Source organism: Myotis yumanensis, unplaced genomic scaffold (genome assembly GCF_028538775.1).
Source record: "Myotis yumanensis isolate MYYU_CA2020_CCGP unplaced genomic scaffold, mMyoYum1.0.hap1 SCAF_14, whole genome shotgun sequence".
Lineage (NCBI taxonomy): Eukaryota > Metazoa > Chordata > Mammalia > Chiroptera > Vespertilionidae > Myotis > Myotis yumanensis.
In genome coordinates, this window is record NW_027223765.1 from 35,947,164 (window position 1) to 35,972,020 (window position 24,857).

General features: G+C 39.5%; 1 protein-coding gene across 2 annotated transcripts in view; it reads right to left on the bottom strand.

Annotated features, from left to right (window-relative positions):
• Positions 1-24,857, bottom strand: part of FANCD2 (FA complementation group D2) — a 98,883-nt gene that overhangs the window by 18,204 nt on the left and 55,822 nt on the right. For both annotated transcript variants that reach the window (XM_070433656.1, XM_070433655.1), the window contains exons 15-32: positions 24,246-24,389; positions 22,073-22,207; positions 20,310-20,441; positions 18,647-18,757; positions 15,697-15,806; positions 12,307-12,367; positions 11,555-11,674; positions 10,843-10,916; positions 10,406-10,552; positions 9,815-9,915; positions 9,055-9,170; positions 7,925-8,033; positions 7,301-7,411; positions 6,714-6,826; positions 3,873-4,013; positions 2,267-2,383; positions 1,434-1,562; positions 1,177-1,295 (exon numbers count right to left, since the gene is read on the bottom strand). In XM_070433656.1, coding sequence (XP_070289757.1) covers positions 1,177-1,295; positions 1,434-1,562; positions 2,267-2,383; positions 3,873-4,013; positions 6,714-6,826; positions 7,301-7,411; positions 7,925-8,033; positions 9,055-9,170; positions 9,815-9,915; positions 10,406-10,552; positions 10,843-10,916; positions 11,555-11,674; positions 12,307-12,367; positions 15,697-15,806; positions 18,647-18,757; positions 20,310-20,441; positions 22,073-22,207; positions 24,246-24,389 — 2,090 coding nt within the window. The remainder of the gene's footprint in view (positions 1-1,176; positions 1,296-1,433; positions 1,563-2,266; positions 2,384-3,872; positions 4,014-6,713; positions 6,827-7,300; positions 7,412-7,924; positions 8,034-9,054; positions 9,171-9,814; positions 9,916-10,405; positions 10,553-10,842; positions 10,917-11,554; positions 11,675-12,306; positions 12,368-15,696; positions 15,807-18,646; positions 18,758-20,309; positions 20,442-22,072; positions 22,208-24,245; positions 24,390-24,857) is intronic.

Sequence of the window (24,857 nt, forward strand, 5' to 3'; positions counted from 1 at the left end):
CACATACAAGAAGCAACCAATGAATGAAAAAACAAATGGAATAACAAATCAATGTTTCTCTCTCTCCTGTCTCTCTAAAAATCAATCAATAAGTAATAATAAAAAGTAAAATCTAAGGGCAATCAAAAACAAAAGTTGGGACAGGATAAGACTGGGTTTGCATTGGGAAGATTACTCTGACTGCTGTGTAAAGAAAGGACCATGGGAGGGCACCTGGAGGCAGAGAGACCAAATGTGAAACTAATCTAGTCCAGGTGAGAGATGATGGGAGTCTGAAAACAGTGGAGAATGAGATGGCTATTAAGATGCTATTTAGAACATAAAACAACAGGATTTTGTGATCAGATGTGGGAGAGAAAAAATATGGACAGTAAAGGAAGGCACGAAGAATAGCTTCTGGTTTCTGCCTGAGACAGCTGGTGGTGCCATTTACCTAGCCAGGCAAAACTGAAGGAGCGCTGGTAAAGATGAAACACTTCATTTTGGATGTGGTGAGTATGAGGTGTTAAAGACACATCTAAGAGTGTTGCGTAGGCAGTTGAATATAAGTGCCTGTAGCTCAGAAGACAAATTTTAGCACAAATTTAAGCTTGGGTGAGATTGCCCAGGAAACTTAATGTGGACAGAGGAGTAAGGGCCCAGCCCTGAAGAACAAAAGCATTTAAAGAACACAATTCCCTCATTTCTCCTTTCACCCAGTCTGTGCCTTCCCCAGAGGCATCTACCCTTCAAGGGCCAGATGAAGTCCCACTGCTTCCATGAAGGCACCCACAAATACCCCAGCTCCAACTGTGCTCAGTTCTTTACCACATAATCTGGAATTTATCCAGAGCTTGTTTAATGACAACTTTTTAAGTAACAATCTCTCCAGTGTTATATTACAAAAAGTTTGCCCCTACAAACTCAGCTAAGAATCTGATGGTCAAATTGGCTAGCCAAAAGCAAGTCATATAATTTTCAAGTAAGTAAATAATAGCAACTCCATAAGATAAAATAAAATGGATGCAAGATCAAATAAAATGATGCAGACAAAAGCACTCCAAAAATAAAGCATCATATTTACCTCCATTTTTGGAGCCTTTTCCTTCTTTTCTATACCTCAGTTCCTTGGTGACTGTCAAGTAAAGCAAGTACATACTGGATTGTCTCTACCTTTCATGCCTGCCACATACTCACCAAGCAAAAAGCCCATGAAAAATCTGCAGTAGCCTCTGATAACAGGAAGACATTAGGCGGTACTCCTGAGCTTGCATTCCTGGACCATCAACTACACTGTGATTCTCAGCTGGTAAGCACTAAAAGGAAAAAATGCTTTTAGGACAGTTGCTTCAGCAATTGCCCTCATTTTCTTTCAATATTTCTTAACCAAAAATGAAGTATCTTGTTAACTTAGTAATTTCTAAGTCTCCATAATAATAAGATAGGCTTCTGACCTGGAAATAGTTGTGAATGTTCTCCAGATGATTACACATTGGGGTCAGCAGTTGAATAATACAATGAACAATTTCTTGGCCAGTTCTCTGTTGGACATGTGACATCCCAATATTCTGGTTTCCTTTACCCTATAATAAATTCAGAGTTACTGGGGAAGAAACTGCTGGATAGGTTCCTGAAATTAATAGCTCACTATGGGGTTAGTTAAGCCTATGCCACCAGGTAGCGTGGATAAACAACTTAACTGCTTGCCTGAGACTCTATTCTGAAAGAAGGATCTTTGTCATCAAATAACAAAGATATTGGCTTCTGTAGAGTACAACTACTGTTTGAGAAGTATAGACCCACAATTACTAATGAGATAAAGCTCACACAGAAATAGAAATAATTTAGGCTGATAAGAATATAGAGCAAATAATAAGTACAAACAAGAAAGGACCAAGTAACTGGGTGTGTTAATGCTTAAATGTTTACACCTAAAATTTTCACATTTTGTTGTTTGCACCACCCAATTGCTTCACCAGATGCTATGGCACATTTGTATGGGCATGGGCTTAGTTTGGGAGGCTGTTAAAACCAAAACCCAAGTACAGAAGAGGATTCAGGAATGCTTGGGCACTTAGAAATATACTTCCCTGTTTTGGGTGGCTTTTTGTTTTCTGTTTCAGAGTTTCTTTCTACACAAGGTGAATATGGTCTGGCAATGAGGCTGCCACCATGCTACCCAGTGACCCAAACATTATGCCAAAGAAAATGCTAACTTATTCATTACTAAGACCTATTTGTTTTCAAGTCCACTAAAGTCAGGGCCTGTGCTTCTGCCTATACTTACCTTGAGGAAGGGGACTTTCCTGGCAATAGAAGGTGTCAGCATATTCTCCACCTTGTGGGAGAGATCATCCAGCAAGAAAAGCAGCTCAGGGGGCTGAAGTTGAACAACTTCTGTAGCCTGTCATAAGGAATAAGGAAAGAATAACTACAACCATGTCCTAGCCATCTACTTAGGGGAGCACATTTTTATGTTTCGTCTTCCCAATGGATGAAGAACCTGACCATTACTAAAAAGGGGGGAAATTTCCCCGACCTCAAATAAATAAATAAATGGCTGCTGTGCTATGTTAACAAATCAAACAGTCAAGCATTTCTGAAGTAAAAGAAAATTTCAAATGATCAAAATAAAATTTTAATAGGCAGTATAGTTTGGAAGACATAATTTTTCTCTAGAAATAAATGCCTCTGTGCATCTTTCCAGCAGTGGACCCGAGGTACATTTCCTAAGTACCCTAAGATAAAAAAATGACTGATTCAAGGAAATTTTACTTTTCTCTGTTCATTAAATAATTCTTTCATATTCTTTCTCCTAATGTTTTGCTGCTGTTAACTTTGGGCAGGATCTCTATAAGTGTAGTACATTTCCAGAAACAGAATTGGTGAAATACATTACTCCAAATTGTTCACTCAGTATACATTTATGGCAAATCTCCAAGTACAAGCTATGTAGAAAGATTGAAGGGGGGGTGGGGGGGGGGCGGGAAGATACTGTCTCTATTCTGAAGGAGCTTACTGTCTTATAAAAATCTGCTATTTCTCAATTTACTAAACCTGGAGAACCTCTACTCTGGTGAAATCCCACATCAAAAATTAGCTTTTCGCCGAAACCTGTTTGGCTCAGTGGATAGAGCGTCGGCCTGCGGACTGAAGGGTCCCAGGTTCGATTCCGGTCAAGGGCATGTACCTTGGTTGCGGGCACATTCCTGGTGGGAGATATGCAGGAGGCAGCTGATCAATGTCTCTCTCATTGATGTTTCTAACTCTCTATCCCTCTCCCTTCCTCTCTGTAAAAAAATCAATAAAATATATTAAAAAAAAAAAAAATTAGCTTTTCTGTGAAAATGTCCTCCGTTTCCAACTTCCTCATAAATACCATTCTCTCCTCAGTTTCATTAGTACTCAGTTCAGTTCAGACCATCAACATTGCACATAGTGCTAGTTATGTCTACTTCTTTTATTAGATCATGAACTACCTGAAGGCAAACATCATGTGGTATGAACTACTGAAGTGCCAATGTCTGGATGATTGGCAAATACAGAAAGTGTTGCTAAGCATCTCATGGATGCAGATCAAATGCCATGAAAATAGCACTGACCTCTATAAATCAAGACAGAGCTACTCTACAAAAGTAATCTAAAGAGCTTATAGTTAGTAACTAAGATAAGATCACCTCATTAGCATGATCTTTTATAAGGTCTAGCACATTGTAAAAAACTTAAAACTTGTAAACATCAAGATGACTATTCATCATTACTTTCACACGTAAAGGCTTTGGAAGCCAGAGTCGAACTTTTCTCAGTGTCATGGCATTCTTTTTGAAGTAAGATTAGAGCTGAGGCGCTTTCTGAACGAAGATTAATTCTGGGATCTCATCGCTGTCACTTACTTCAGTGTGCATTTCAGTATCTAAAATGAACTTGGTCAGAAGCCCACAACGCAGAATACAGAAGACCTCCATGTCCAGCTCTCGGAATAATAAATGGTGATTCTGTAGTGACACTGTCTTTTCTTCTTTCCCTTTGAACTCCTAGGGAGAAAGTAGCAGCAACCAACAGAATAAATGAGGATTCTATTTAGTCTGATTTTTAATGAAGATTGTGAAGTGCAATCATGCATTTAACTTATGCAAAAAGTTACATTTTCATTGTATCACCAATTTCCTTTCACCAAAGTCTCTAAATATTCCTAAGACAGAGCACCTAATTTATATTGGGATATACATCACACATCAAGGTTCTTGATTGTTTTCTACTTAGAGATGAACTATTAGTCAGATCAAGGCATTATGGTGTAGTACAGAAAACTACGAGCTTAATGGTCAGAAAGATTTGACTTCTTCAAACTGATGGTCGCCAGATGGGGCGGGGGTAGGGGGTAGGGAAAGATGGGTGAAAAAGGTGAAAGAAATTAAGTACAAACTGCCAGTTCTAAAAATAGTCATGGGGATGTGAAGTACAGCATAGGAATATAGTCAATAATATTATAATAACTATGCATGCCGAAACCGGTTTGGCTCAGTGGATAGAGCATCGGCCTGCAGACTGAAGGGTCCCAGGTTCGATTCCGGTCAAGGGTATGTACCTGGGTTGCGGGCACATCCCCAGTGGGAGGTGTGCAGGAGGCAGCTGATCGATGCTTCTGTCTCATCGATGTTTCTAACTCTCTACCTCTCTCCCTTCCTCTCTGTAAAAAATCAATAAAATATATTTTAAAAAAATTTTTTAAAAAATAACTATACATTATAGTGTCAAATGGGCACTAGACTTATTGGGGTGATCACGTCATAAGGTATATAAATGTCTATTTTGTACACCTGAAACTAATATAATTTTGTATATGTCACCTGTAACTGGAAAATAAATTAATTGTTAAAAAAATATATTTTTATTGATTTCAGAGGGGAAGGGAAAGGAAGAGCGAGAGAGAAACATCAATGATGAGAGAGAATCATTGATCTGCTGCCTCTTGCACGCCCCCTACTGGGGACCGGGCCCGCAACCCGGGCATGTGCCCTTGACTGGAATTGAACCCAGGACCCTTGAGTCTGCAGGCCAAGGCTCTATCCAATAAGCCAAACCAGCCAGGGCATAAATTAATTTTTTTAAAAAATGTTTTAATTGATGTTAGGGAGAGAGCGAGAGATAGAAACATCTATGTTGTTCAATTGGCTGCTTCCTGCATGCCCCCTACTGAGGATCAAGCCTGAAACCAGGGCATATGCCCTGACTGGGGGATAGAACTGGCGACCTCTTAATACATGGGTTGCTGCTCAACCACTGAGCAACACCAACTGGGCTAAATTAAAAAAAATTTTTTTTAATATATTTTTATTGAATTCAGAGAGGAAGGGAGGGGAGATAGAAACATCAATGATGCGAGAGAATCATTGATTGGCCTCTTGCACGCCCTCCCCCCTGCACTGGGGATCGAGCCCACAACCCGGGCATGTGCCCTCGACTGGAATTGAACCTGGAACCCTTTAGTCCACAGGTTGACACCTATCCACTGAGCCAAACCAGCTAGGTCTAAATTTAATTTTTTAAAACAAGATTTTACTTCAAGCCCTTGAGCAAGCACCTATCAACCATGTGACCTTGGCTAAGTCACTTACCCTGTCTGGGTCTTAGTTTTCTCATGTATTAAATTTGAATATGATTACTAACCTTGGATTTTTTTTCTAACCTTGGATTTTTTAAAAATATATTTTTACTTATTTCAGAGAGGAAGGGAGAGGGAGAAAGAGAGATAGAAGCATCAATGACAAGAGAGAATCATTGGTCAGCTGCTTCCTGCATGCCCCACAATGGGAATCAAGCCCGAAACCTGGTTCTTAAGTCGATGCTCAGCCACTCAGCCAAGCCGACTAGGCCTAATCTTGAATTTTTAGGAGGATTAGAGGAATCAATTATACATAATAAATACTCAAACATGGCTTCTCAGCTTTTGGCTAAGATCAAGTGTAATACTCAATAAACAGTAGCTAAGAAACAGAAATAATTAGGATCCATGTGGTTCAGGCAATATCACAAACACATGAAATCCACTTTGTGAGTGGTAGAGTTATAGGGAAAGGGAACTACTGTTTATTAAGTACCAGAAACTGTACAAAGTACTTCACGTTATCTCAATTTATCAAGAAGTAGACAATCGCCGTGGCCGGTTTGGCTCAGTGGATAGAGCGTCGGCCTGCGGGCTGAAGGGTCCCAGGTTCGATTCCGGTCAGGGGCATGTGCCTTGGTTGCGGGCACGTCCCCAGTAGGGGGTGTGCAGGAGGCGGCTGATCGATGTTTCTCTCTCATCGATGTTTCTAGCTCTCTGTCCCTCTCCCTTCCTCTCTGTAAAAAAATCAATAAAATATATATATTTATAAAAAAAAAAAAAAGTAGACAATCTGGGATTGAAAAGGGGAAAGAAGCTAAAAAGTGTATATTTACAACCACGCTTACAGACAGAAGCTGATAATTACAAGGAAGATTCAAAATACTGCTAGGATGCAAAAAATGGAATAAAATATTCAAGAAAATAATTAGAAAAACAAGGTGGTGGTGATAAGAACTTGGAGTCTAATGTGAACTCTGCTACTGACAGGGACACTGTAAGGCCTACAGAAGCTTGTTTGCCTCTCCTTTCCCTAATATTTCTCTGTGAAATGCAGACAATAAAGCTGGCCCTCTGTTAATCTCACTGGGCAGTCACACACCTTCATGGATATGCATCATTCCAATACCTTTTCCAGCTGGCCTCTATTAGATGGTGTAGGGTTGCATTCTGAACCATCCTCCTTTGAAATCATGTCATGGGAGGATGTTTTGTTCCCACCTGCTTTTCGACTCCTTCTTCCTTATGTTTCAAAAAGAGCAAAGTGAGTCAAGGAATCAATAATCATGCTTACTAAATATCACTGCCTTTAGCAAACAACCTACTAAAGACTCCTTATCGGCATAGGAGGTAAATTTTAAAGAACACTGATTTCAGAGAGGAAGGGAGAGATAGATAGAAACATCAATGACAAGAAAGAATCATTGATCAACTGCCTCCTGCAGGTCCCCCACTAGGGATTGAGCCCACATGCTGGCATGTGCCAGGATCAGGAATTGAACCGTGACCTCCTGGTTCATAGGTCGATGCTCAGCCACTAAGCCACGCCAGCTGGGTCAGAGGAGGTAATTTTATAACCCCACACTATAGTTCATTATAAATGCTAAAGAAAGGATTCAATTACATAATCTCTCCAATACTGATGCCTTAATGCACATAACCTCTTAGGTCAATTCAATGTGACTCATACGGAGACAATAAGATGTAAGAACTTACCTGTAATTCCTTGTTTTTTTATTTTTGCTGAAAATACAGTGCTGGCATGAGGTGTTACAGCTAAAGTTTCCAAGTCAAAGGCTGCAAGGGGAGGACTACAGTCTGGGGTGACTGAAATAGATAGCAGGCAGAAACTCAATATATAACAATCATATACCACTGATAGACTGGGAATGCTAATTACCCAATTGGCTAAAAACTAGTTTCTAGAACTACCAAGCATGGCCGACTTCCTACAAGATGCATTCAAGTCATCTGGCTGTTTAGGCATAGGAAAATGGCCATAGATAACTTAGGAAGCTCCATGTTTTTCCCACAGAACCAAGCTAACACTTTTAAAAGACAAGTTTACTTAATGGTCAGAGGTATTATGAACTTTCAGCTCTACTCCTGGTTCATAACTATGTTTAGGAAGTCAAAGGGCACTGCAACTTACTAGTTGACCTCCAAAGAAGCAAAGTAACCTAACCAATGTTTTATATTTTTTTAAGCAGAAAGAGCTCTTGGCGATAATGATAGAAGGAAAATGGACACACTCATTGCTATCATTGAGCCTGGCTTAAAAGCTAACTTCTTTATCTCCTCACTGCTCTCCAAGTAGGGCTACCAGGATATTTCCCTTACCTGCCAAGTATTTTTCCAGGATTCCCTGTAGCTCTACAATGTGCTTTAACCGGGTGAGTACCTTTCCCTTCATCTCAGGTGACATTTGCTGACAAAAGGCATTTACAACCTGCAAAGGTAAAAATTATATTCTCATACTTTGAACTGTTCAGATTTTAACCTTGTTCATCCAGAGCTAAGATGCCATTCAGTGGCAGGATCTGTAAGTTTAGTCTGTAATGTAAAAAGTACTCTCAGCAAAATGCTGTAGAGGGAAAAGCCCTGGGCCAATACATAAGACCTGACTCTTAATCCTAGTTCTATTTATTACAAGTTAAATGACAAGGCAGAATAGCACAGTGGCTAGAGAGCATACACTTTGGTGAAACAAGTCTTATTCCACTACTTACTAGTTGTGTGACCCTGGCCAAATCTTTAACCTTTCTGAGCTTTTATTTCTTCAACTATAAGATAGGAATGCAGTTGTTATATGAATTAAATGAGTCCAGCATTTGGCATGGTAGAGTGCTTGGTAACTTTTAATGACCAAATTCTCTGTACCCACAATTCCATATGTATTAAAAGAGGATAATACTCATTGGTGCCTATGTCATAATATAATTGTGAGGGTAAGAAGAGATAATTCAAATAAATAAACTTTCTCAAAGATATTATGCATGAGAAAGGAGATGCAGATATAAGATGATACCATAATTTTCATCATTTCACTTTCCTTATATTTCATATTATTGTGCATTTCATTAAGCACAAATATGTTCTAAAAGAAAGGGGAAACTCATTCAATTGATCTCACTGATTTGAAACATTAGGTGTGTACTTAACCAAGGATAAACAGTATTTTTTCACAGTGAAGATGACATTATTCCAGGCAGAAGTAAAAGTACTATGAGAAAGGGTTAGAGGTAGTAAAGCACAGGCAACATTAAGTGAATTCTAGTATTTTCATTTGGCTGCATCAGAAGATACATATAATTGGGGGTGGGGGTGGGGAGAGACACACACAGCGAGAGAAATACACTGAGGTTAGTGCCTGGTAGACTTTTTAGGGCATCTTGTGGGAATCAAGAAAATAGTTTCCTTTTGAAACTAACTACAGATAATAGGTGAATTGTTCTAAAAACTCTGCTCACCTCTCGGAACCAATTGAGAGTAAGACATATGAGTGAACATATGAATGAACGTTCTTTATCAGACATGGATTCCAGCCTCTCTCCAGGCTCCAGGTCAGTGAGCAATATAGGACAATCTGAAAGAAAACAGACTTTTTACTCCCTTTGGTTCAAGTCAACAGAACCTGGATGCTGCCCCTAAAGCTAACTCTCTTTCTGTGTAGTTTCCCATTTAACTTGTATGTGAAGATCAAGTCCCCAAATACTTCCATATTAGCAGCAGTCAACAAATATGATAAAGAAGTTTTAGCAACAACTATAGAAGCAAAGACCAGAAAGTAATATGAAACTATGATAACAATTGATTGTTAACATGTTGGACGTCTGATATGTATTATTTTGTCTTTGGAACTCTATTATTACTGCTATACTATTCTGCGAAGTTAGAAAATTCGCCCTAACCAGTGTGGCTCAGTGGATGGAGCGTCGGCCTGCGGACTGAAAGGTCCCAGGTTCGATTCTGGTCAAGGGCATGTATCTTGGTTGCAGGCACATCCCCAATAGGAGGTGTGCAGGAGGCAGCTGATCGATGTTTCTCTCTCATCAATGTTTCTAACTTTCTATCCCTCTCCTTTCCTCTCTGTAAAAAATCAAATATATTTTTTTTAAAAAAGAAAAAGAAAGAGAATTCCTCCCCCAAACACCATATACTGGTCTGCCCCTTCCCTAAGTTTACCAAAGAAGGTCACAAAGAGGACAGGTTGATAACTTTGTCCTATACCTAACAAACCATCAATCTCCTCCAAGTTTCCATTATGTTGTTTCTCCACACATAGTCGCAGTAACCGGAAATAGGGAGCTAGGCACAACGGAGAGACCAACCTGGGAAGGAAAAATCCATTTCCATATCAGACTTTACAGGCATATTAGTTCACATTTATGGGGAGCCCAAACTTATAATAAAAGAAATTTTGCCCAAAATAACTGTCTACTTTTAAGAACATATGACAAGGAACTTAATGGATGCACAGCAGATACATAATGAGCTGAACTGGAGGAAGGCAGAGGTGAGTAGAATGAATGCCATGTGTTAGGAAGGAGGGAGTGAAAATGGCAGAGGTAGACAATTATGTCCCTGGGAGGGAAAGAGAAACAAAAATAGCCTCACAGAAACCTGCTGGCTGTCATGAGGCAATGCAAATTCCAACTAAAAGGTCCAAGAGGAAAACAAAGATTCTGCTAACCCATCCAAATATTACCTGTCTTTGGAGAAACCCTTTTCAATTAAGTTCCCCACAGATTGCAAGAACTGTGGAATTCCTGTGAACATTCAAAACATCAGCAGAGGTTTTAGAGAAGAAAGTGTACTGACTTGTGGTCTGATTCCTGTGAAGTCCTTCTACCCTCATCTTCTGCAAAGTCCTGAGAGAACAGCAGTGGCAGGAGGTTGATAGCGATCCCATCTTGACTATTGTATTCTTCTAGTCCATAGAGAGCTTTCACAGGAAATGGATAGTTACTGTGGAGAGAAACCAGAATCTGATGCCTAATTCAAGGGTATACAAGTCTATAGGGGAAACCACTAGAACAAATCAATCTCCCTATTATGAGGAGAAATGAGAAACAGGATAATGGATACTGTAGGGAAACATTTTGCAATTCTGGAGCCAGGGGTACTGGGTTTGGGATGAAAGAAGTTGTGGGAATAGGCTAGATTTGGCTGAGGTCAAGGGCATTCTGATATCTGTACTAGCTACTGACATAATTTATCCACCAGTATAATCAAATCAGGGAGTAAATAGTACTTACCCTTCGGGAACAGCACACAAGTCAACCACAAAGGCATCTTGAAAATCGTTAAAGATGGTTTGCCCAACCCATTCCTTCAGGAAACAAACAAAAGAGGCTGTGTAGCCCATGGTGTATGTGCAGTGGAGCCCTAGATAAACTATTGACCTTTCTAAGCCTCAATTTCCTCATTTCTAAAAAGGAAATAACAATGCTTTATTATTATGAAGTTGAAAAGACGTAATGCATGAAAAGTGCTTAACACACTGCCTGGCAACTATCAACAACATCAACACTATCAACACCTCATGCTTACTATTCTTATGTGAAGAAGGCCTCAGAGAAGAGGTCTGGGGCAGGGGAGTCAGAACAGCCGAACACTTAGAGCTCATAGGATAATTTAATTTTGCAGCACAACAGAGAGAGGGATTGAAGAACGTGTAGTAAAGCAGCACTCATGCTTTGTTGCTTTAAGAAAAGATACTTGGGCCCTCGCCGGTCTGGCTCAGTGGATACAGCGCCGGCCTGTGGACTGAAAGGTCCCTGGTTGATTCCAGTCAAGGGCACATATCCAGATTGTGGGCTCAATCCCCAGTAGGGGGTGTGCAGAGGGCAGCCCATCAATGGTTCTCTCTAGCATTAATGTTTCCATCTCTGTCTCCCTCTCCCTTCCTCTCTGAAATCAATAAAAATATATTAAAAAAAGGAAAAAGAAAAAGATACTTGGCCTTACCAGCACTTTTGGAGCCAGCTTTACTATTTGAATCATGTTGGCAAATTCATCATAGTACAGTACAGAGGCCTGAGGAGACTGCTTACTGCAGGAATGAACCAACTGCAACAATGAGGTCACCTGGAGCATCCGAAGACAAAGAATGGTTCAGCCCATGAGCTGCCACTGCTTCCCTAAAACCATTCACCCCACTTAGTTTTTTCCCTTTCCAATTTCACTGGCAAAGTGCTTATTACCTCTCACCTCAGGTTTTCCTGAGCATCTGAACCAGTCTGTCTTTGTCTAATCTCACCTCTTTTCCAATCCACAAGACACGTAGCCATTTGTTTTTCTAAAGCAAAGCTTGGATTATGCCATTTCTAGGCTAAGAAACCCTTAAGGACTACCTCTGAGAAAAAAATTTAAATGTTTTGATTCACATTCAAAGCCTTGTTTACTATCTCCAATATAGCTTTCTCTCCAACTCTCTAATTACACATTGACTATGCTCTGATCAATCTGATATTCTTCAAACACGGCCCATCTTTATTGCTCTCAGGGAATTCACGATTTAATTAGGGAGATTAGACAGATGCAGAAATAAATGCAAAGCAAGCCAGTAGATTCTAAGTGCCACAAGAGTGGTACAAATCTCTTTGAGTTCTGAAAAACATATATTGAAAAAACCAGCACACTTTCTGATAAACTGACAGTAACCAGAATCAATTTCTCAATTTCTCATAAACATATGCAATTACATTACAATAACTCACCTGTGTGTACTGTTCATTGCTCAGATCTGCTTTCCCTTGGATCAAACTTGAAAATCTACTTCTAAAAAGAAGAAATTTTAGCTTTACTTTTGTAATATTTTGTAATAACCGGCAATTAAGTTTAAGAATCTCACCTTCCCTGAGATGAGGGTAATGACAAAATACACGAAGGGCCCTAGCCGGTTTGGCTCAATGGATAGAATGTTGGCTCGAGGACTGAAGGGTCCCAGGTTGCAGGCTCAATCCCCCTGACCCTGGTCGGGGTGCATGTGGGAGGCAACGAATCAATGTGTGTCTCTCACATTGATGTTTCTCTCTCTCCGTCTCTCCCCCTCCTTCTACACTTGCTAAAAATCAATGAAAAAATATCCTCAAGTGAGGATTAACAAACAAAAATAAGTGCATAAAGGGAGAGAGCAGTATTTATTTAGGTCACACAAAATGTGGATTAGAACAAACAATGGCTATCTTATATTTTTAAAAAAATGTTTTTATTGATTTTGGAGAGAGGTGCACAGCAAAATGAGCTAAATTGGAGGAAGGCAGAGGTGTGTGTTTATTGATCTCTCCAAAATGTTTCTCTCTTTCTCCCTCTCCCTTCCTCTCTGAAGTCAATAAAAACATATTTGAAAGTAAATACTATTATCTTTATTTCACAGATGTGAGAATACAAAAAAGCACAGAGAGGTAATGTAACTTGCCTAAGATTATTCAGCTAATAAAAAATAGAGCTAGTATTCGACCCCAGGCAAACAGTATAGCTCTGGAAAATGAACCAGTACACTATTCAGCCTCTACAAATTACTAATGCTGATTCTAAGGATGTCTTTTGAGGTCTCAGGAATTCCTGACAAATCATTTCCAGGGATCATGAACTGAACTCCAATGTCATTTTGCAGTGGCAATATCTTATCACGCCCCAAATCAAATGTTCCTTTAGATGCTACAATTTTGGCATCAAAGTGCAGGGGGGAAGAGGGCACCCATAGAAAGACTTTGTGTTAAACATCATGTCCCAGACAAGAATAACAGCAAATTGCCGAAACCGGTTTGGCTCAGTGGATAGAGCGTCGGCCTGCGGACTGAAGGGTCCCAGGTTCGATTCCGGTCAAGGGCATGTACCTGGGTTGCGGGCATATCCCCAGTAGGAGATGTGCAGGAGGCAGCTGATCGATGTTTCTCTCTCACCAATGTTTCTAACTCTTTATCTCTCTCCCTTCCTCTCTGTGAAAAATCAATAAAATATATTAAAAAAAAAAAAAAAAAAAGAATAACAGCAATGAAGAAACCTGTATTGTCTAGTGCCCAGACAGAGCAGATACAGAAAAATGCATCCCAGGAGAATCAGGATTTCCCTTTTGTAGAAACATTTCTAGAACTTTATTTCTTGGCAATCCCTGGTTTTTAATCATCAGATTGCAATGACATGATCACAATTCTGTAAAAATTATATGTGGCATATACAGTCAAGATTGGAAGAGAATGCCCTAGCTGGTTTGGCTCAGTGGATAGAGTGTTGGCCTGTAGACTGAAGGGGTCAAGGGTTCAATTCTGGTCAAGGGCACATGCCTGGGTTGCAGGCTTGATCCCCAGTGAGGGGTGTGCAGGAGGCAGTCAATCAATGATCTCTCATCATTCATGTTTCTATGTCTCTCTCCCTCTCCCTTCCTCTCTGAAATTAATATATATACACACACACACACACACACACACACACACACACTAGAGGCCTGGTGCACAAAAATTTGTGCACTTGCGGGGGTCCCTCAGCCCGGCCTATGCCCTCTTGCAGTCTGGGACCCCTCGGAGGATGTCCACCTGCTGGCTTAGGCCCGTACCCTGGGGTATCAGACCCAAGCTGGCAGTCAGACCCGGCAGCCCTCGGGGGATGTCCACTTATCAGCGGGGAGAAGACCTAAGCTGTAGTCAGACATCCTTAGTGCTGCTGAGAGGCTCCTGCCACCACCGCTGTGCTGGCAGCCATCAGCCTGGCTTGTGGATGAGCAGAGCCCCCCCTGTGGGAGTGCACTGACCACCAGGGGGCAGCTCCTGCATTGAGCGTCTGCCCCCTGGTGGTCAGTGTGTGTCATAGTGATCAGTGATTCCCAGTCATTCTGCTGTTAGGGTCAATTTGCATATTACCCTTTTATTATATAGGATAGAGGCCTGATGCACAGGTGGGGGCTGGCTGGTTTGCTCTGAAGGGTGTCCCGGATCAGGGTGGGGGTCCTGCTGGGGTGCCAGGCCAGCCTGGGTGAGGGGCTGATGGGTGTTTGCAGGCTGGTCACACCCCCTTCAGGGTGGGGGTCCCCACTGGGGTGCCTGGCCAGCCTGGATGAGGGGCTGATGGCTGTTTGCAGGCTGGTCACACCCCCTTCAGGGTGGGGGTCCCCCTTAGGTGCCTGGCCAGCCTGGGTGAAGGGTTGATGGCTGTTTGCAGGCTGGTCAAGCCCCCCCCAGTGGGGACCCTCACCCCATGGAGGTTTGGCCAGCCTGGGTGAGGGGTTGAGGGCCATTTTCAGGCTGGCCAAGCCCCCCAGCGACGGAAGCTCCCAGCCTCTCCTTTTTTTCTTTTTATTCTGGGATTTGTTTACCTTCTATAATAAGGCTACAACTCAGAGCTGGCCAGGGCAGGCGGGAAGTTTGGCTTCCTCCATTGCCAGGGGCAACCCAAGCTCCTGCTTGCTCCAGCTCTGTGGCCACGGCCGGCTGAAAGCAGGTATCTGGGGTTTATTTATCTTCTATAATTGAAACTTTGCTGCCTTGAGTGGAGCTCAGAGCTGGCCGCGGCAGGTGGGAAGCTTGGCTTCCTCCATCACTGGGGCAACCAAGCCTCCTGCTTGCTCCAGCTCCGTGGCTGCCGGCCACCATCTTGGTTGGGTTAATTTGCATATAGTCACTCTGATTGGCTGGTGGGCGTGGCTCAAGGCATAGCAAAGGTATGGTCAATTTGCATGTTTGCTTTTTATTAGTGTAGATATATATATATAAAAAATTGGACGTTAACGTGGAAAAGTGGCAACTAACATTTGCTCACTTTTCTTATTATCCTATATAATAAAAGCATAGTATACAAATTGTCCCCTCAACCGGAGTTCTTCCAGAAGTTCGACCATGGGGCGGGCCAGCCAGGGGAAGGGAGGGAGGCCCTGGTGCTGGCAGGCGGCCAGGGGAAGGGAGGGACGCCCCAGCTGGCGGTGGCAGGCAGCCGGGGAAAGGGAAGGAGTATCCGGCTGGCGGCTGGCAGCTGCTAGGGACCCTACCAGTGCACGAATTTCGTGCCCTGGCCTCTAGTGGTTTTAATATCTGCTGTTACAATGATGTCTACACAATGTAATACTTTATTCTGTAAGGCAGCAACTTGGTTAACTGACCAATTTCCATGCATACCTGTCTAATGCCATGATGCCAGCCATGGTGATAGCACCAACAATACCAATGAGTTGGTACTTGAATATGCTGCTAGACAGCTGCTTCCTTACCACCAGATGCATGTCATCCTACAAGGAGACAATGATACAGAAAAGAAAAAGAGGAATGGTATAGCAAAAGAACCTACAGATATCAGAGCCAAAGAAACTAGAATAACAAGGGTTCTATCAGTGATTAACTGTGTGGCCTTTGGCAAGTCATTTCATCTCTCTGAGTCTTAATATTTTTCATCTATAAAAGGATCAGAGACAAATTATGAAATTTCCTAGAACAGTGCCTGGCACATGGTAGATATTCAATAGTAAGTTATTATTGTTACTGTTGGATAGTTGCTCGATAAGCATATGTGAATTGTCATAATGCTATTTACTGTTCAGCTAATAAAATTATGAAATAGAAATAGTTAGGATATGCACATTCAACACGATCCTTATTAAAATCCCAATAGCATTTTTTGCAGAAATAGAAAAACCCATACTAAAATTCATATGGGATTTCAAGGAACCCAAACAGCCAAAACAATCTTGAAAAAGAACAAATTTGGGGCTCACACTTGCCAATTTCAAAATTTCTACAAAGCTATAATAGTCAAAACAGTGTGCTACTAACATAAGGACACACATATAGACCAATGAATAGAAAGAATCCAGAAACAAACCTTCATATTCACATAGATGGTCAATTGATTTTCCACAAATGGTGCCAAGACCATTCAATGGGGAAAGGATAGACTTTTCAAGGTGCTGAAAAAACTGGATACTCACAATCAAAAAATGAAATGGGCTCAGCCAGTATTGCTCAGCATCAACCCATGAACCGGTTCAATTCCCGGTCAGGGCACATACCCAGTTTGCCAGCTTGATCCCCAGCAGGGGATGATTCTTTTCATCATTGATGTTTCTATCCCTCTCTCCCTCTCCCTTTCTCTCTCTGAAAAAAAAACTCACCAAAAGCAAAAAAAAGGGAAGACAACCCCTAGAATGGGAGAAAACATTTGTAAATCATATATCTAGTAAGGAATTAATATGCATAACACATAAAGAATTATTACACATTAAAAAAATAAAAACACACCCATTTAAAAACTGAGCAAAGGATGTGAACAGATGTTTTTCCAAGAAGATATACAAATGACCAATAAGCACATAGATGTTCACCATTAGTCATTAGGGAAATGCAAATCAAAACCACAGTAAGATACTACTTCACACCCAGTAGGATGGTTATAATTAAAAATTAAAAAATAAGTGTTGGTAAGGATGCAGATAAATGGAAACCCTCAACTATTCATAGGAATGTAAAATGGTACAGTTACTGTAGAAAACAGTTTGGTGGTTCTCAAAACATTAAACATAATCACCATATGACTCAGCAAATCTATTCCTAGGTATATATACAAAAGAATTGAAAATAGGGACTCAGTGAGAGACCTGTACTCTTTCTTACATTCCTAGTATCATTATTCACAATAGTCAAAAGATGGAAAAAGCCCAGTGTACATGAATGAATGAATGGATAAAGTAAATGTGGTATATACCTTAATACACATAAAATGGACTTTTATTCAAGCCATAAAAAGGAATGAAGTTCTAATACAGTCTTCAACATAGATGAACCTTGAGCATATTATGCTAAGTGAAATAAGCCAAACACAAAAAGACAAATACTGTATGATTCTATTTAAATGAGGTATCTAATATGTAAATTCAGAGACAGAAAGTAGATTAGAGATTACCAGGGGCTAGGGAGAAGGGAAATGGAAGATTATCACTTAACAGGTACAGAATTTGTTTTGGATGATGAAAAAATTTTGAATATAGGTGGTGACTGCTGTACAACATTGTTAATGTACTTAATGCCACTGAATTGTATATTTAAACATGCTTAAAATAATAAAATTTACGTTATGTATGTACCACAATTTAAAACAGTAATGACTTAGCTCTAAATTAATGATATGAAGCTATCTTCAAAATGTACTGCTACATGAAAAAGATGTTCAGGATGCAAAATAAGAGGGTAAGGAGTAGAATAATAGATAAATACAAATTTGTAAATGCTCAGAACATCTCAGAAAGCTATAAAATAGTAACAGTGATTGTCTTTAGAGAACTAGATGTCTAGAGGACTAAGAGGAGAGACTTATTTTTCACTACCTTCCCATACCTTTTGAATTTTGTATCATGTGCATATTACCTAGCCAATTTATTTATTTTTTAATTTTAAAAGGATGTTGGTTGTTCATAATTTAGTATGGATTACTGCCACAGGGTGGCACCAAAGATACAAAAGAGCCATGTGTTAAGATTCTAACCCAGTGGTTCTCAACCTGTGGGTCATGACCCCTTTGGCGGTCAAACGATCCTTTCCAAGGGGTCACTTAAGACCATCCTGCATATCAGATATTTACATTACGATTCATAACAGTAGCAACATTATAGTTATGAAGTAGCAACGAAAATAATTTTATGGTTGGGTCACAACATGAGGAACTGTATTTAAAGGGCCAGAAGGTTGAGAACCACTGTTCTAACCTAATCTCTTATTTTAGTCCTTTGCCTGGCTTTTTCAATGAATGGTGTTCACAAAAGAAAACAAGCTCAGATGATGTAGAATGCTCTGTGCCCCCTAGGCACTCGGCACAGAATATAAACTACTTTTCTTACTCAGTTTCATAGTTAGCTGATTACAGACCCATTTCCACACAGAAGGTCTAATACACCTAACATCTCAGTGCTTGCTCCACAGTAAGCACTTAATGTTTGTGGTAAGAAAATAATAAACAAATGCTGGGACTATGACTATGTACTCTATTTCACCTACAACACAGGCTGGATTTATTTTTTGTTCTTTCAGTAAATTATAATTAAAAAGGTTTAAGATTCTTTCTCAACACACTTCCCCTTACCTGGATGTGACTGCTGCCTTCAAGCTGTTGGCTAAATGCCAGTGTGCTGAGAAGATAGAAGAGTTTTCGTATTTGCCGAGGGGACATTTTATCCAGATAATCTAAAATGCCCTGTGACCAAAAAATGCAAATGATACGGTTAGGAACTAACATTTTTTTCCTTTAAAAAAAATTAAATCCTTACACGAAGCATATACAGATAGGCAGACATCTATTCCACGAAAGCTCAGGTTCTCTAAAGCTAAGCTAAGACCCCAAAAGGGCAGAAATTCTTAGTCATTGTAACATGTCTCTTCAATCTCCCTATTTTTCCTCTATTCTTCCCTTTTTCTTAGTGAAAACAATATTCTGCCAAAAGTTATATCTCTGATCTTTTTCCCGTATCATCTCAGGTTCTATTTCATAAATTATTCTTTCTGGAGAATCACAAGGGAATTATTTACTTCTTTTTTTTTAATCTTCACCCAAGGATATCTTTCCATTGATTTTTAGAGAGAGTAGAAGAGGGAGGGAAAGACAGAAAGAAATATTGGGAAACCAATTAATGCGTTTCTGTGCCCTTGACAGGAATCGAACCCTGGACTCTTCTGTCCACAGGATAATGCTCTATCCACTGAGCCAAAATGGCTAGGGCAGAATTACTTACTTTTTGACCTTGGGTAAAACCTCAGCATTCTCATCCCTAATATGGGGATAACACAGCCTACACAGTTACCTTTCAAAGTCCAGACTTAATTATGTTGGCTCCCTCACACAAACCTGGAATAGATTCCTATTGTCTGTAAGATAAAGTTGAGCCCGGCCAGCATGGTTCAGTGATGGAGCATCAATCTATGAATCAGGAGGTCACGGTTGAATTCCTGATTAGGACACATGCCTAGGTTTCGGGCTCAATCCCCAGTGTGGGGCATATAGGAGTCAACTGATCAATGATTCTTTCTCATCACTGATGTTTCTATCTCTCCCTCTCCCTTCCTCTCAGAAATCAATCAATATATATATATATATATATATATATATATATATAAATAAAAGATAAAGTTGAAACTCTTAGCATGGGATTTGAGACCATTCATAATCTGGTCCTGTCCTATGTCTTCTAAGCCTCACCTCCCACCACCTCTCACCATATATCCTCTTTGCCAAGCACGCTCATCTACTTGTCATCTCTCAGGCACACCATAGACTTGGGTGCCAACCTGCTTCTGTTCAAACTGCCCTGTGCCTATATGCACTTTCTTCCTTTTCCTTATCAAATAATTCCCAACTTTCAAGAATCACCCAAATGTTATCTCCTCTTTGAAAACTTCTCCAGCTTCCCAGGTCAAATTAATTATTCCTGTTCTGGTGTATCTTTACTAGAGAATTCATCATATATTTGTAATGACTATAAGTCTTACTTTCTATCATCAAAGGCAAGGACTGACTTTTGTATCCACAGACCAAAAATAGAGCCTATCACATAATCATAAAAAAGTACTTGCTGAACAAATAGATAAATGAATTATTTTTTTGTATTATTTCCCATCACCTCACCTCCTCCTACCAAGAATAATGCTCAATAGAGTACGAAATAAATTATTGCTAACCGATAGCAGCTATTTCTCAAATATCTGCAAGAAAGAAAAATGATTCAATATATGTCCATGAAGCGACTAGATACCTTCACAAAGACAGCATTCAGCCTCATAGCAGATAGGTTTACAACTACCAGCTCTAGGAGAACATCCAATGCAATATCAACTTCGGCTTCATTTCCACTGCAGATATGGGTCACGAGGGCACCAATCACTTCCTAAACAGAAAAGTCAACAGGACAGTATGAAGCAAAAATATGGAAGAGCCATCTTAAAGGAGTTCAAGCCTGAGGGCTTCCAATCTCAACTTGGTCAAAATCTCAATCAACCCTAACCCAGGGTCTAATTTTATTATCTAGTTTTCATTAATGTTGGATTCAGGAGGTTAAGATTATGCCAAATCTAACTACACTACCATCCAGTCATTTCCCATAATTATCTAGATAGTGAACATTATCTAAGCCATTAATTTTCAACTGGTGTGCCATAAGAATTTTTAAAAACATGCAATATCTGACTATTTAGTCAGGAACACTGACCTCTTTTCCCTTAGATTGTCAAATAAAAAATGACAACAACCAAAACAATAGCCATCTGGTGTGAATGAATCAAAATTATACCTATTTGGCCTGGCCGGTATGGCTCAGTGGTTGAGCATCAACCTATGAACCAGGAGTTGTTGTTCGATTCCAGGTCAGGGCACATGCTCAAGTTGCAGGCTCGATCCCCAGTGTGGGGCATACAGGAGGCAGCCGATCAATGAATCTCTCTCATCATTGATGTTTCTACCTCTCTCTCCCTCTATGAAATCAATGAAAATATATTTTGGGGAAAAAATTATACCTATGATTTTGTCAGATTGGCAAAAAACATATTTTTTGGAGTGCCGGAGAAAAAGTTTGAAAATTGCTGATCTAAACCCTCCTGATTTTTCTCCGTGGCATAGTCGTTCTCTTTTTCATATGGGTTAAATATTACCCTTTATGCTGTGACTGTATTTAACTTTTTGAAATTTACTGAAAAGATGGCCTTCGAGGGTCTAAAGATTTTGGAAGTTTTATCTGCTAAACTTATATGTTTCAAGCAACATGTGCCATGATAGTGTTTTTAAAATAAGATGGTTCAAAAAAAAAAAATGTCTTAGATGCCCTTCTCCCTTTTCTTTATAATGCTGCTCCATATAGTCATCTGGCTTCCTCAATTGCAATAGCTAGTTCATGTCAACTGAATCTATTGCTGGTTTAAGTTTTTAAAACTTTTTCTTCGTTTTTTAAAGAGATCCATTCAAATGTGTTTTAACATTGTTAATAATAGGTATAGAATATATAACAAATACAAAATAAGACACTTTGTTCTTTTCATAATCACTTCCTACAAGTATAGTCCTCCCTTAGTGGATATGTGTTATTAAATTTTGTGTCTCATGATTATGGGAATAGGGCTATGCCCTCAGCCTTTCTTCTTCATTGGTATTTTGCCACATTTTTTTCCTAGGAAACTCCAGGCTCAACTGGCAGTTGACTATTTGCAGCTAAATTTTAAGACTGCAATTCCTGTACTGTGAAGCTTCCTGACCACAGTTCATTTGGAGCATACTGGATCTGAATCTTCATTTTAGATTCAGAATTTTAGAGCTCAAAACACAGAGTTTGATTCTCCAATCCAGTCTCTTCCCTTTATCGAGACTATCACTAGAACTAAGTTTTCCCAACTCCCAGTTCAGAGCTCTTTCTCCCTCAATGCCTTCAATCAACAAGCAATAAACATCAGGTCACATGCTGGTCACTTGGAATAGCATTTCTTCCCTTTTCCCTGTTTGCTCTTTTCCAAAATAAATATTTCAACATACCTGCTGGCAGTAAGTATCAAAAAACTTAAATGCATATCTGTATAGGAGACTGCCAAATAAAATTATACTCTGGTCTAGGGAGTGCAACAAATTCTGAGCCAGCGATAGAATGGATGGACAAACATCCTTAAGAACCTTGAGGGGGAAGAAAAGAGAGAAAAAAGTTTTAGCACCAAGAATAGCTAACCATTTTGGAATGTGAGATATCTCCCAGTCAACTCTCATGTTAAATAAAGAAACCTTAATCTTCACTTTACCCAGAATTCTTCTTCATCATTCTAGATTCAGCATATAAATAAGAATTGGCTTTGAAGCTCAAAGAAGTTAAACTACAACCTAATAGCACTGTTTGTATCTGCCCAATATGAGACTAGAATCCAGATCTTTTAAATCCCAATTTCCTCACTCAATTATACAACCCCCAAGTGATATATTAGGCTTGCTCTGCTTTAGTTATGATTTGAAATCAATCTACAAGGTTCAATACTAATGAAATGGACTTCTTTGAAAGATCGAGAACTAGTCTTGTCTTACCAAGAAGGCATTAATGGATGCAGAGTAAAACAAACAAACAAACAGTTACTAAGTCCACCTTTTTTACCAATATCATTACAATAAAAAGAAAATCTTAATTAAGCAATAAACTGCTTTACTGAGAAAAATACAGTAAAAAATGATATATGGTTTCTGCTTTCTGGAACATTATAGCCCAAAACATATATTATTGCCAGAAATAAGCACAGAAAGAACTGCAAGATAAAATAATACAAACACTGTCCTGGCCGGTGTTCTCAGTGGTTAGAGCACTGGCCCGTGCATTGAAGGGTCTTGGGTTCGATTCCCTGCATTGCAGGTTCGATCTCCGGCCCAGTTGGGGTGCATGCGGGAGGCAACCAATCGATGTGTCTCTCTCACATTAATGTTACTCTCTCTCTCTCTCTCTCTCTCCCCCTCCCCCCCCTTCTACTCTCTCTAAATATTAATGGAAAAAATATCCTTGGTGAGAACAAAAAAATATCTACAATAATAAAAGTGTAATATGCTAATTAGACCAGAGTCCTTCCAGATGAAGCCATGGCAGTGGGGGCCGACCCCCTTGCACGAACTTTGTGCATCGGGCCATGTATATATATACATACAAACATTAAATCCATTTCTAAATATAAAGTCTTAAGGCTCAACTATATATTTTCATTAGTTCCTAAGTCAAGCCCCAAAGTACTGCTACCAGTTTTCTAAGAAGGCATACACTTAATATCCTAAATATTCACCTGAAAACATCATTCTTAGCTTATAAAATCCTAATTTGAATGGTTTATACTTCAACAGGAATGATCACCTAAGGTCACAGAGTTGAATAGTCAAATAGTAATGGTTCAACAGATGTATGATTATGTATGATTAGCATTTCTTTGGTTCTGTATGCTGCGGGTTTTTAAAAACTACTTAGGCCCTGGCCAGTGTGGCTCAGTAGATTGGGTGACATCCTGTGCACCACCAGGTTGCTGGTTTGATTTCTGATCAAGGGCACATGCCCAGGTTGCAGGCTTGATTCCTGGTGAAATGAGTCCAAGAGGCAGCTAATCAATGTTGTGCTCTTAGATAGATATTTCTCTCTCTCCCTTCCTCTCTCTCTAAAAATCAATAAACTATTCTTAAAAACAAAAGAAACAAAACAACTTAAAACAGATACAAAAGGTAAGTCTGTCAAGTTGCAGATAACACAGAGCTAGACAGTTAAGATTTGAAAGTCTCAATCAGCTTGAATACTGGGCTGAAATTAACAAGATGAAATATTAGATGGGAGCTGTAAAGCCTTCCATTTTAGGTTAAAAATCATATTACATTAAGTGCGTAATTAAAAGATGAGAATTAAAATACCTTCTATGAAAATGAATTTGGGGTTTATATCTAATAAGCTCAACATAAACCATTTTTGTGACCTTTTCACTAAAAAGTTAAAAAAACAATCTTACGTTGGTTTTATTAACATCATAATGTCTCCATCAAGGTAAGTAATAATCCTACTAGGTTTTGAAATATACTGAGCTCCCTGTCAAAGATCAACAACTAGCAAAGGTGGTGGTGTTAAGATTCCCACACTGGGTAGGAAAGGTTAAAATGACCTCTCTATACCTTTCACAATAATGTTGTCTGATTCTCTGACACTTACCAAGTAATGAACATAGAATGTACTCTGCAGCAGATCTTTGTTAAAGCAGCCTGATCGAATCTTATTTCTTAGCACCCTCTCAATGTACTTCTTTGCCTGAGTGTTTGTGCTATAGATGATTAGAAGCATCACCAGGTCAAAAGTCTATTGTCAATAAATATGCAACAACAGGAAAAGAGTTTAATAAGTCAATACATTTACTACAATGAATTAGCAACTTTCAATTTTTCCCCATTAAAACACAGAATGATGGACGACACTCATTTGCTCAACATACCCACAGGAGTATCATCTACATTTCCACAAATCCCAAAATATTTTTCAGAGAAATAAAGGTGCCACAACTATTAACCACTGGTATATTTTAAGAAAACATTGGAATACAAGTGAAAGTGATATTATTACAGAAAGAACTTCAAATATCTTCACAATTCTTAAAGAAAAAAGATCAAACAACTTGCCAACTTCAGTATATATTTTCATTAATATTAGAAAAATTACTGTGTGAAAAGCTGGACTGTAAATATCTGTCAAATGAAAAAGGTTAAATAAATTATGATAGGCACTTTCAGAATATTATACAGCTATTAAAAATAAGACTCTCGCCCTAAA